This window comes from Priapulus caudatus, unplaced genomic scaffold (assembly GCF_000485595.1).
Source record: "Priapulus caudatus unplaced genomic scaffold, Priapulus_caudatus-5.0.1 Scaffold548, whole genome shotgun sequence".
Taxonomy (NCBI): domain Eukaryota; kingdom Metazoa; phylum Priapulida; class Priapulimorpha; order Priapulimorphida; family Priapulidae; genus Priapulus; species Priapulus caudatus.
The window spans coordinates 154,385-167,034 of NW_014577609.1; the positions used below are offsets into that span (position 1 = coordinate 154,385).

At 43.0% G+C, this 12,650-nt stretch overlaps 2 protein-coding genes across 3 annotated transcripts in view; both read left to right on the forward strand.

The window, feature by feature from the left end:
* The window catches only part of LOC106811532 (lysosomal Pro-X carboxypeptidase-like), an 18,301-nt gene extending 11,134 nt beyond the window's left edge, over nt 1–7,167 (forward strand). The window contains exons 1-9 of one of the 2 annotated variants that reach the window (XM_014815195.1): nt 760–911; nt 2,353–2,493; nt 2,707–2,808; nt 3,180–3,361; nt 4,049–4,206; nt 4,536–4,702; nt 5,238–5,402; nt 5,710–5,897; nt 6,294–7,167. In XM_014815195.1, the coding sequence (XP_014670681.1) occupies nt 795–911; nt 2,353–2,493; nt 2,707–2,808; nt 3,180–3,361; nt 4,049–4,206; nt 4,536–4,702; nt 5,238–5,402; nt 5,710–5,897; nt 6,294–6,561 (1,488 nt within the window). In that variant the 5' untranslated portion in view covers nt 760–794 and the 3' untranslated portion in view covers nt 6,562–7,167. Of the gene's footprint in view, nt 1–759; nt 912–2,352; nt 2,494–2,706; nt 2,809–3,179; nt 3,362–4,048; nt 4,207–4,535; nt 4,703–5,237; nt 5,403–5,709; nt 5,898–6,293 lie in introns of those variants that run through there. The other variant, XM_014815196.1, reaches the window with a different exon arrangement.
* Nucleotides 7,168–7,834: 667 nt separating this feature from the next.
* Nucleotides 7,835–12,650, forward strand: part of LOC106811529 (apoptotic protease-activating factor 1-like) — a 36,814-nt gene continuing 31,998 nt past the window's right edge. The window contains exons 1-4 of the mRNA XM_014815189.1: nt 7,835–8,133; nt 9,079–9,230; nt 9,579–9,712; nt 11,041–11,133. Of these exons, the coding sequence (XP_014670675.1) occupies nt 9,093–9,230; nt 9,579–9,712; nt 11,041–11,133 (365 nt within the window). The 5' untranslated portion in view covers nt 7,835–8,133; nt 9,079–9,092. The remainder of the gene's footprint in view (nt 8,134–9,078; nt 9,231–9,578; nt 9,713–11,040; nt 11,134–12,650) is intronic.

Consider the following 12,650-nt stretch of genomic DNA (forward strand, 5'->3'; position numbering starts at 1 on the left):
CATTGAAAAACAAACCCCCCCCCCCCCAATATAAAGCTGGCTACGGTCCTGGGTTCATTACCCGGTTAAGTTAGAAGATGTGACGCGTCATCGGCCGACCAATCGGAGTGCCCGCAGCTCTTGCACTAAAGCTGACGCGACGTTTTGTGGCTGCATTATTTAGGCTGGCTATCGTGTGTGTCAATGACATGCATATGGAGGTGGGTGGATGGTTACTGGTAATATAAAACGAATTCTTTCAATGTATGGCCCCCATTCGACTGCGCGACTGTTTTTCAGGCACAAATGTGGTATCGATGAGTAAATTCGCAATATTTTTTTAAAACGCCGGACAACATATGTCATAACTCTAATAGTGCACAGCCATAGAGTTATATATTAGACCTATATTATTATATCTATATTATTATATATATATAAATAAAAAATATATATATATATATATATATATACAACTCTATGTGCACAGCTGAAGTACATAGCTACCTAGCTTTAATATTGCCACTCGGCCGAAAACGGCCGAAAGACTATTTTTCAGCTCCTGAAATTCAATAGGATAGGATCCTATGGAGAATTTCATAGTGGTCTGTTCTCATATAGTTAGTTAGTATAGTAGAGATCAGTGGTAGTAGCCGTGCGGAACATAACGACTGTATTATTATACAGGCTAGATTTATATTGACTTATATGCGCCATCTATCGGGAGAAATAATCATTAATGATTGAAAAACTACGAATCTGCGAAAGTTAGTCGCATAACGAAAATTTCTGTTACACAGTTGAGAGTCAACATCATGAACATGATGTTGTGTTGGGTTCAAGTTGGTTTATTTTTTATTTTACTCAAAGATGCCTCTACATTTACAGATAGCCCAAAGTACGACTATGAAATCAAGTACATAACCATGAAAGTAAGATTCAATACTACTAACTGCAAAAACTGCAACTTTTTGAGGCTCAATGCGACATAGCGAGAAATCTATTCGGTACCGGTAGGCGTAAACCGACCAGGCTCTCCGACTAGTTACACGGCGGAGGACGGCCTCTCGCCGGCCTCACACGGCCTCTCGCCACGTAGTGTTAAGCGAGATGGGAACTTGTGGCTACGGTAGGCGTAGCTCTAGTACTATAGCCCGCGTTCGATTAACTGCCGCAGGCCAGCGCCAACCGTATGCGGGCTATAGTTACTAGAGCTACGGTACTAACTTATTACGCAGTGGCTAGAGGTACGGTAGCCGTCGGTCGTTGAAGCCACTGGCAGCAAGATCAAGCCCGCACGTACAGCACACACGCGGCGCTATTGACTATATATACAATATTAAGATACGGCTACCGTACCCGTAGCCACTGCCAACTTATTACATCAAAATGGGGGTCTCCGGAACTACGGACAGCATGCTCCGGAACTGGACATGTTGGCGAGAGGGGGCCTCCAGAACTGGCCGAGACCGTGAGTGCGGTGCTGCCGCAGCTAGTATGTGTGTCCCGTGTACGTACGTACGTGTCACTGATTTTTGTTGTTTTATTATTGAAAAAAGTAATAAAATAAGAAAAAGCAGTGACACGCTCTCCGTGGCCGAGGCATGCAGCACTCCGTCCTTGGGGACATTGGAACGAGACCGGAATCCCCGGAATCTAGAAAAACTTGCCAAGGGACCAATTCCAATTCATGAGAATTCACGGTTCTCCGGAATGGAAAAAAGCAGGACCTATGGTCTGGGATGGGAAATATGTGAAAAAGGGGTTCTCCAGTGTGGAAATTTGAGGTGTAAATGGGGTTCATAACCGCGGCACATACCTACCATACAATATATTATATGGAGTCCCCCCGCCTCTGGGGGCGGCTCCTTGAATTCTGAAAGGGAGAGTACGATTATTGTGGTGTGGAGAGGGTGGTTTCATACTTTATTCTGTGTGAACGGACACACGTTTTGCAACATGATCATCTTGAGCTAATTAAGTTAACACTCACAAAATTAGTTCCCTGGATCCCTGGAGTGGAGGGCCCCGGATCTGCCCCCCCCCCCCCTACCAATGACTACTGAAAGTGTGTGTTGATTTTCTTGCCAGCTACTTCATCACTTGTATATCATTTACTAAATAATCATTTGATTTGGTAAATTGCACTATTTCCATTATGCCTAATCTTGACTAAGGTGATGAAGTGACTCAATACCTTCACGGTGAGGAGCTTGCAAGGTCATGTTGATATATATATATTATACCAATGTGCTGTCTTTCAATTAATAAATAAAATAATAAATAAATAAATAAGACATGATTGAGAAATATGTGAACAAAATTGTGAACCATAGCATGTAGACCTACCTATTCAATTTGCATAATGGATAGGTTGACCACTTTGGCTTTGCCAATGATGATACATTTGAGCTGCGCTACCTGATCTCCAAGGAGCATTGGGATGAGAATGGAGGACCAGTCTTCTTCTACACTGGCAATGAAGGCGACATAACCTTATTCTGTGAAAACACAGTACGTATCTACACGTACAGTAATATCAAGAGCGTATTAAGAAAGCGAATTCATTCTTAATACGCTCTTGGTAATATACATTGTCTTTATCAATATATTATAACTTGTCAAGTGTCCTAGCTTTCTATGAGCAACAACCAGGTGATTGGTAATCAGAATCGGTTGCATATGTGGCTTCATGTTAGATTGAGATTTTCATTTACTTGCTTGCAGGGCTTCATGTGGGATATTGCCCCACAATTCAAGGCCATGGTTGTCTTTGCAGAGCATCGATTCTACGGCAAATCCATGCCTTATGGAAACCTATCTTATTCGGTAATGGATTCGCATTGTTATTCATTGTGCACAGTAGCTAATATTTGACATAATAGATGGGCATAATATTCTTAGTTATTTATTAGCATCAATGAGCACTATTATGTAGCTAGCATTGTTACTGCTGATACTGAACCTTTGGTTGAACCACCTCTAGAGTACTTAATTTATAGTAACAACAGCACATTGTTCTGTGGAAAGAGTATATATTACGAAGTGTAAAAAACCTATTGTCGTGTAAATGGTTAGTTATTACTACGATTGTAATCGTGGTATTCTGGTTAAGTATTACTGCCGTGCTCAATACGAGAACCATTTTTTACTAAATATTGGAAAATATAATATAAGAGATTTTGTAATTTGCCATTCAGGATGCAGCTCACATGGATTCGTTCACATCAGAACAAGCCTTGGCTGATTATGCGGTTCTCATAGCTTACCTCAAGTCGAGCATTCCCGGTGTATCACACAGTTCTGTCATTGCATTCGGTGGTTCGTATGGTGGGATGCTGGCGGCCTGGTTCCGCATCAAGTACCCACATGTCGTGCAGGGGTGAGTTACTACAGATTGAATTCTTCTGCACTGCGTCCTTGCTGCACTGCTCTCTCTTGAACTAATGTTTATTTTAAAAGATTCAAGGTTGCCTTCTCCCCACACTGTTTCCAGGTGTTTTTGAGACAAGTGTCACGACTTAGGTGATTATGGAAGTGAAAGAATAAATAACTAGAGCACTCGGAGAGCACAGACCTCCGCCAAGGCAGCTGAATTCTCTCACTGAAAATTTTTATTAATTAATTAATTGGAAAAATTAATTAATTAATTAATTAATGAATTGGATCCGGATCACCACCAAAATCTCATAAATTCTAAGTTAGCCCATTTCTGACGTATTCTGAAAATTTTATGACAATCCGTCCATAACTTTTTCAGTTAGGCTATACACAAACCCACAAACCCACAAACCAACAAACACACGCCGGTGAAAACATAACCTCCGCCAAGCCCCTGGCGGAGGTAATTATTAATAAAATAGTTAGTTAAAATCAAATGAATATGCCCGAGAGGGACAGTATCACAACACTGTCAGTTGTACATTGTGTTTGTCGTGTGTGCATGTGTTCATCTGTATGTGGGAGCTGTATGCTTGTGTCGACATGTGTGAAAGCATGGCTGTATACATTTCTATGGTAACTAATGTCTGTGTCTAAGATGCATGCATTTCGGTCAATAATTTTACAGTGCCCTGGCTGCATCAGCTCCCGTGCTCCAGTTTGAGCACTACACGCCCTGCGACGTCTTTAACACGATCGTCACCAAGGACTTTGCGTTGGCCGGTGACTCCTGCCCAAAAGCTATACGTCGGTCCTGGGACGCCATCACCAGGCTTGCCAAATCCTGTAAGACTAGCTGCACAACTTGTCAAATTAAACAGCACTGATATGCGTTGGTTTCATGTAAACATCTCGTGTATACTATACTGGTTTTCAATGGAAAGGAATGTTCACCTCACACATAATATTCATCGTACGCGTAGTTCAGGGAACTAAAACAAAAATTCGGTTAAAATTTTCATAACAGATTCACATGTTAAAGTTTAAAGTTCACGTCGAAATTTTCGCTGCACCTGTATCATGATCTAGTTGCTTTCTTCTGATTTTATGCTAGCTCGCAATGCCTCGCATATCATGTGTATGACCAACTGAATGTAAGACTGCATTCGTTTCAGCTGGTGGTCTGCAGTATATCTCCCAAGCTATGCATCTATGTAAGCCATTGAAGAAAGATGCAGGTGCACTTAAAAGCTGGCTCACGGAGGTCTATGGAAACCTGGCGATGGCAAACTATCCGTACCCAGCCAGCTTTCTTTCGCCAATGCCTGCGTGGCCAATCAAGGTGAGTCGAGGTCGGTGCGAAACATTAGTTATAGTTGGAGTGCATAGAATCTAGCAACAGTTATGGATTAGGATTATATTTGTGTTTGGGATAGGAAATATGATTAGAAGTTAGAATTATGCATGGGGTTGGTGCAATTTTAGTTATGCCTCTTATGTTGTTTGTACTCTACCACTGTTTTTACTGGTTTTGGACTCGGGCTGTCAGCTGTAGATCTACACCCTCCACTCTGTGCAAGCCGTTTCACTCGTTGTCGTGCCAATTCCTGAAATGACCAATATGTAGATAAAGTTATGTATGATGGAATGCTGTTTGGATGGGAAAGGCATACAGTCAAACCTATATGTAAGAGTCACTCACATACGCAGATGAAAACGCAGAGGTGTCGTTTTATAGACAGGTGTCCATTCTATAGGAGTAGTTTCACTTTTTAACTGACTTTTAGGGTAAATAACAAATGTGAGTGTGATAACACACGTTAGACAGTAATAGATTTGTCTGTATGTTATAATGGTGATATCTTGATTATTTTCAGGCCGTGTGCTCCAAACTCACAGACCCCGGTCTTCATGACAAACAGCTCATAGATGCACTGTTCAAGGGCATTTCTGTCTACTTTAACTACACCGGTGCTGCAGAGTGTCTCGACGTATCACAGGCGACCACTGGTGCCCTTAGTGATGAAGGATGGGGCTACCAAGTAATGTTCAGTCTCTTAGTTTGCATAGCTTAACAGTATGTGATGCTAGTATGACTACATTAGTGTACATTATGTATCAGCATGTGCTGACAGTCTGACACATGCTGAAGTATTAGTATATGCTGCCGATTTGGTACATGTACTGATGTGTAAGTTTGCATTTGTGTCAAGACTGTTAAACTTTACAAACGTTTTCATTTGACGATTTAACTTGCACATTGTTTTGCCAAAAAAGTGCACTCGGTAAACAGCAAGTGTGGTTTATTTATCGTCACACGTTTCCATTTTGTTGCTGCGTTTGCGGCAGGCATGCACAGAGATGACGATGCCGTTCTGTGCGGACGGGGTAAATGACATGTTTGAGCCGAGCGAGTGGAACCTACAGTCATACTCAGACGACTGCTACAAGAAGTGGCACGTGAGGCCACGGCCGGACTGGGTGCCTCTGTACTACGGTGGTTACAACATCACGGCTTCCAGCAACATCATCTTCAGGTGGGCACAAGATGCTGGGAGCTCACACTTTTCATTCAGTTTTTAAAGACATTACCTGTTCAGTCGATTGATTGATGTGATCACATTTCAGAACGTTTAATCATAATTGGCCCAGCGCAGTAATGGGATGTTGATATCATACCTGTATGTTGTTATCGGTGGGAAGGCACCTTGATTACAGTGCGAAAATGGCTTATCCGCAAACATTCAATGTGGGATAACGAGCGATGTACCTCCTGTGCTACGTTATATCCGAAACTATTGTTGTGCGCAAAAGGCAATTTTCCCAAATGGTTTGAGTGATAATATTTGAGTTGTCCTACACATCTGCTTTTTCATCCTTAAAGATTTGCATCCAGTATTCTTCATGGATCGGACGACATGTTTTTTTTACAGTAATGGGAAGTTGGACCCGTGGTCGGGAGGCGGGATCCTAAAGTCCCTGTCGGACACCCTCGTCGCGATCATCATTGACGAGGGCGCTCACCACCTGGATCTGCGTGCGAGTAACAAGGACGACCCTCCGTCCGTCATTGCCGCCCGGAAACAGGAGGTGGAGATCATTCGACGGTGGCTAGGGGAGGCAGCAGGATGGGAACAGCATGCGCAGGATGGACGCAGGCTAGTTGTACACGACTCGCAGGTCAAGAGAGAGCATCTGTGATCTATATGTTGCCGAGAAACGAAGTGCCTACCTCCGTTGACACGGACGCGAGTGCTGTTGGAATTCTTCTTCTTCTTTTTCTTCCTCTTCTTCTTCTGCATCTTCTTCCTCTTCTTCCTCTTCTTCTTCTTCTTCTTCTTCTTCTTCTTCTTCTGCCTGTTCTTCTTCTTTGTTTTCTCCGTTGTCGTGGTCTGTTTTTCTTCTTCTCTTGTTTTCTTCTTTTTGTTCATATTTTGTTCTGTCTGAGAGCTTCTCTCAGGGAGACGTTTTCAAGCCCTTGTGAGAAAACCCTAAACTAACAAACTATACTTGTAATGGTAATGTCTAAACAGCTCTAAACAGTAGTCTAATTAGAAAACAAGATATTGTAACTCTGTAACTGCGCAATAGATAGCGCTGAGAGTGCTGGCATTTACTCCTAGCTGTTGTTGCATCATGATTTATCAACCATGTCTTATTCTGTCTGATCATCCTTTATTTTTGCCTTAGTTGCAATATCATATGAAATTCTATAACTGACGTAAAACAGGTTTGGATCGATTCTGGGTAAAAGAAGAGTGAATGGTATTTTGTTAATAAACATATCAATGATCAAGCATATATATACGTGACTGTTTGTAAGTGATTGTAAACACATCGTAAGAGCGGATTTACATAGCCATATAGCAACTATGTATCCATACTTTTGTTACACATAGAGAGCAGAATTAGAAGGGAAGAATGAAATTAATGATTTGCGTACTAAACGTGAAATTCACACAATGACTTAATCAAGGACAATTAATCTCCTGCTAAATCTCTGGAAGTGGAACAAAAAATAATGTAAGAGGCAAGCTTTAACGAATAGCAAGCACACTGATACATTAACAGCATGAACAATATAAGTATAGAATATATTTGTATATATATAATATATATATATGTATATATATATTGTGGATATTGGTCGTAGGAAACTTCTATGATCTCGCGCTAATTTCCTATGCACAGCAAGCACAGAACAATTATACGTATATACTATACTATTACTATATATACAATAATTATGCTATTCTGTAGAATGCGCTGCACACTCGGAAGAGAACAGCGCGACATAGATAGTTAACGTACGCGCAGATAGAGAATTAATTCCGGAATTGATTGAATGATTAATTGAATTGAATTGAAAAATTCACATGACCGATCACTGATTGACTGGATTGCGCTGAAACCACATCGGCGGCCGACACCTAGAGATGGCAGCACTGTGCAGTAAACAAAGTAGCTGGGAAGCAAGACAAAAACGCGACCAAACATGTTCTGTGATTCCTTAAAGATATACTGTAATACATAACAAACGGTTAGAGCACATGGGCCGATCTTCGATCTTTGAATGTTGACCTAGCTGATTATGTACGAAAAATATTACCGGAGAGAACTGAGAAGCTACGGATGTTGTGCGAAAAGTAAAAGCCAGGCGTGGTTCGCAACGTCACATTCAAAACAACAACAACTTCGTTGATTGAGCCAAGCCGGTGTTTACTGTTGCCGTGTTGGTCCATCGATCGATCGTACGGTATCGTATTCTACACCGTAAGTAGCCACAAGTTCCCACTACGTTGGCTACGAGTACGAGTAGTACTACTACGCCGTGTAACCATAGAAATAGATAGATAACCGATAATAATAATAACCATAATAATAGATAGATAGATAGATGGTTATCTATCTATTTCTATGCGTGTAACAGTCGGAGAGCCTGGTCGGTTTACACCGTAAGTAGAGTTCGCACGCAGGTCGCGCATTGTCTCTATGCCGAATCTGCTGCGGTGTGTAAACAGTCTGGCCGTGTCGTCTGATGGAAGTTTGAACAAAGCAAACTGAACTCGGTTGCATCATCACCGAAATTGTCATACTTGTTCTATTACAAGCGTACACGTGATCCGTGTAAATATATACGGTTTCGTTTGTGTTGTTACTTGTAGCTGGAGTTAGCCCTTGAGCTTGTGTTGTGCACTTCTCACTCATCGCTCAGCTGGCTGCATTGCGTTAATTCTATCAGAGACAGAGGAGCGACCAGCTTCATAGATTCATTCCTGTGTTGGAGCGAAGTGCTTTAGCGTTGGTACCTAGCCCGACCAGGCTGTGCGACCGATTGTCTATACAGGTCTTCTAACCCTAGCAAGAACGTTTCTTGGAGCTAGTTGGTACCATAATGTCAACGGCCTTTAGTAGACAGTAGCTCCAAGAAACGGTCTTGCTAGGGTTAGAAGACAATCGGTCGTATAGACAATCGGTCGCACAGCCTGGTCGGGCTAGTAGACAGGTCCTAGCTGGCCCTACCCACGTAGCCTAGCCCTCCGCAACAGGAGAAGTGCAGTGAAGTGACAGAAAAGGACAGGTCGCGGAGTGAAGAGCTACACGGATAGAGTGAAATCGATGCCTTCCTAGTTGTATAGTTCAGGTTGACGTATCATAGAGCTAAGAATATATAATTATGGTCATAGAGCAACTAGGTAAATAAGATGTACGTTTCAGGTGTGTACATCACGATGGATGAACGGCTGCGCAGTGCATTGATAGTGAATGCATCTCTCGTGGTGGACAATGTGTACACGGAGTTTCTAACTCCATTCCTGATTGCCGACAGCATTCTGAACTTTGCAGAATGTGAGCTGATAGAGAGCGAGGTAAGTCCTAACTTTTCTTAACTCCATCTTGTATTTATTGAGGGGGGGGGGTTCCTAAAGTAGTATCGATCCACAATGTTCATGTACTAACACTAAGTGCACACATCACCAATTTCACAGTGAAACCTGCATGTAAGGATCATTCCAAGCAAACCACAAGTTTCATTTTCTGACAGCTGTTCCTCCTATATAGGCAGTGAGTGTGACTGAGTGTGTATTAACTATTCGTAATTATTGGTTTAAATTAAGTATCCTTCTGCAGACAGTTGTTGATCCTATACAGGTATCTGTAAACGTACGCCTGCCTGCTTGCTCTACGACCCACCCTCTTTCTTCTACGCCTTCTAGCGCACGCATCCTCTGAAGGCAGCAAAGCTACTGCAGATCCTCCACACGAAGGATTCGTCGGCATACCACGGCTTCCGCGCGGCGCTCGCGCGCGCCGGCTACGACTACATTGCCGAGAAGATGGACGGCGATGTGTCGGGCGCGCGGTCGCGCCGGCCCAGCGACGCCCTAAATCATACTGCAATCAATGCCTAATTAATGCTTAATTAATGGCTCAATCAATGCCTATTCCAAATGCTGATTAATGCGCAATCAATGCTCAATCAATGCTTGATTAATGCTCATCAATGCTTGATTAATGCTCATCAATGCTTAATAATGCTTGATTAATGCTCAATCCATGCTTGAATTATATGCTCAATCATGCTTAATATATGCTCAATCAATGCCTAATCAATACTCAATCAATGCCTAATTAATGCTTAATTAATGCTCAATCAATGCCTAATTAATGCTGAATTAATGCTCAATCAATGCTCAATCAATGTTAATCAATGACTAATAATGCTCAATCATGCTTGATTAATGCTCAATCAATGCTCAATCAATACTCAATCAGTGCTTGATTAATGCTCAATCAATGCTTGATTAATGCTCAATCAATGCTTAATTAATGCTCAATCAATACTCAAGTCAGTGCTTGATTAATGCTTGTCGTGCAATCCACACATCTAGACTTCCCAGAGCCGCGTGAGTGCCCGTTACCAATTCTCTAGCAGCGCACATTCTGCAGCCTCTAATCGTAACTCCACTGCTCTGCCAAAGCCAACTTTCCCTACTGCGGAAACGCGTGGGTTTCGCGGTTCGTAGCGTTACGCCCCTCAACCATCAAAAGTGGTTATTGACAAAGAGATGAAACCCAAAAGCGAGTCAGATCTGTGTGTTGTGACTAATCTATAGCGGCCGCCATGCACTTACGAACCATGTTTTTGAGGAAAAAATGGAAGATGGAGCATCGCGGCATGAATAAGTATAAAAAAAGCATGAAGGCATAAATAAAGTGCTTAATCAAGTAAGATTGAAGTTTTTATTAGGCCGATTAGCCTTGTAGAATCTTGGCTCTAGCTCGTCAAAAATCCCCGAATACTCCAAGCAGCATATGTTCAGATTTCACACACACACATGCGCGCAACACACCACACATACACTTCGCGCCGGCGGACACACCACATAACACGGCCAGCAACAGCCACAATATGCAACGCATGCACGCAGCAGGCGCACACCAGGCCCAGCCTAACACACGAGCGCCCCACACACACACAGCGCCCGGCGCACAGCCACATACGCCACTAACATGCTCTCTGACATACTTCTAAGTTTAATCCAACGCGTTATAATCTATCTATATATCTGATATATATAGTATATATAGATATCTGACTAGTGGGATGGAAACTGGCGTGCGGCAACACGAGTTGTTTACATTGCTAATGAAAACGCTGGCGATTGTGAATACCAGGTCGGCGCGGCAGATGGCGCAGGCCGAGAAGGCAGCTCCGCTAAGGAAGCCAACGCTCGAAGGCAAGCTGAATTTAATATCGTCGATAGCAAAGTGCTCTCTTCTCTCTCTAACGCTTTCTCTTCCTGCTATCACCTTCGAGAGGGAAAAAGGGCGACGAGAATGAGAGAGATAGAGAGAGAGAGAGAGAGAGAGAAGAGAGAGAAGAGAGAGAGAGAGGAGAGAGCAAGAGAGAGAACCGACAGACAAGAAGAGAGAAGACGACACAACCAGACAGAGACAGAGAGAGCAGACACACAGAGAGAGAGAGAGAGAGAGAGCGACAGAGAGAAGAGAGAGAGAGAGAGAAAGAAGAAAAGAGAGAGGACAGAAGAAGAAGAGAAGAAAAAGAGAGAGCAGACAGGACAGAGAGAGAGAGAAGAGAGCAGAAGAGAGAGAAGGAGAGAGGAGAGAGAGAGGAGAGAGAGAGAGAGAGAGAGTAGAAGAGAGTAGAGAGAAGAGAGAGAAGACCACAGACAGAGAGAGAGAGAGTGAGAGAGAGGAGAGGAGAGAGAGAGAGAGAGAGAGAGAGAGAGAGAGAAGAGAGAGAGAGAAGGAGAGAGAGAAGAGAGAGAGAGAAGAGAGAAGAGAAGAGAGATAGCGAGGAGAGAGAGAGAGAGAGAGAGGAGAGAGAGAGAGAGAGGGGAGAGAGAGAGAGAGAGAGAGAGAGAGAAAAAAAGAGAGAGCAGAGCAGAGAGAAAGAGAGAGAGAGAAGAGAGAGAGACGAGAGAGCGAAGAGAGAGAGAGAGAGAAGAAGAGAGAGAACGGAGGAGAGAGAGACCATTCACACACACACCAGACAGAGACAGAGAGAGAGAAGAGAGAGAAGCAGAGCAGAAGAGCAGAAGAGACGGAGGAGAGAGAGAGAGAAGAGAGAGAGAGAGAGAGAGGAGAAGAGAACAGAGAAGAAGAGAGGAGAGGAGATGAGAGACCGGCAAGAGAGAGGAGAGGAGAGAGAGAGAAGAGAGAGACGAAGAGCATAGACGAGAGAGAGAGAGAGAGTGCAAGAGAGAGACAGCAGATGAGAGAGAGGAGAGAGAGAGAGGCAGAGAGAGAGAGAGAGAGAGAGAGAAGAAGAGAAGAGGAGAGACGACAGAGAGAGAGAGAGAGAAAGGGGAAGAGAGACAGACAGTAAGAGAGAGAGCAGAGAGAGAAGAGAGAGAGAGAGAGGAGAGAGAAGAGAGAGAGAGAAGACCGACAGAGAGAGAGAGAGAGAGAGCGAGAGAGGAAGAAGAAGAGAGAGAGAGAGAGAGAGAGAAAGAGAGAGAGAGAGAGAGGAGAGAGAGAAGAGAGGAGAGAAAGAAGAGAGATAAGAGAGAGAGAGAGACGGAGCTAAGAAAGAAGGAGAAGAAGAAGAGAGAAAAAGAAAAGAAAAAAGACGAAAGAGAGAAAAAAAGAAAGAAGAAAAAGAAGAAAGAACAAAAGAGAAAGAAAGAAAAAAAAGAAAGAGAGAAAGAGAGACAGAAACAAAGAGAAAAAAAAAAAGAAAGAAAGAAAAAAGAAGAAAAGCAAAGAGAAAAAGAGAGAGAGAGAGAGAAAGGAAGAAGAGACAAAGAGAAGAGAGAAGAGAG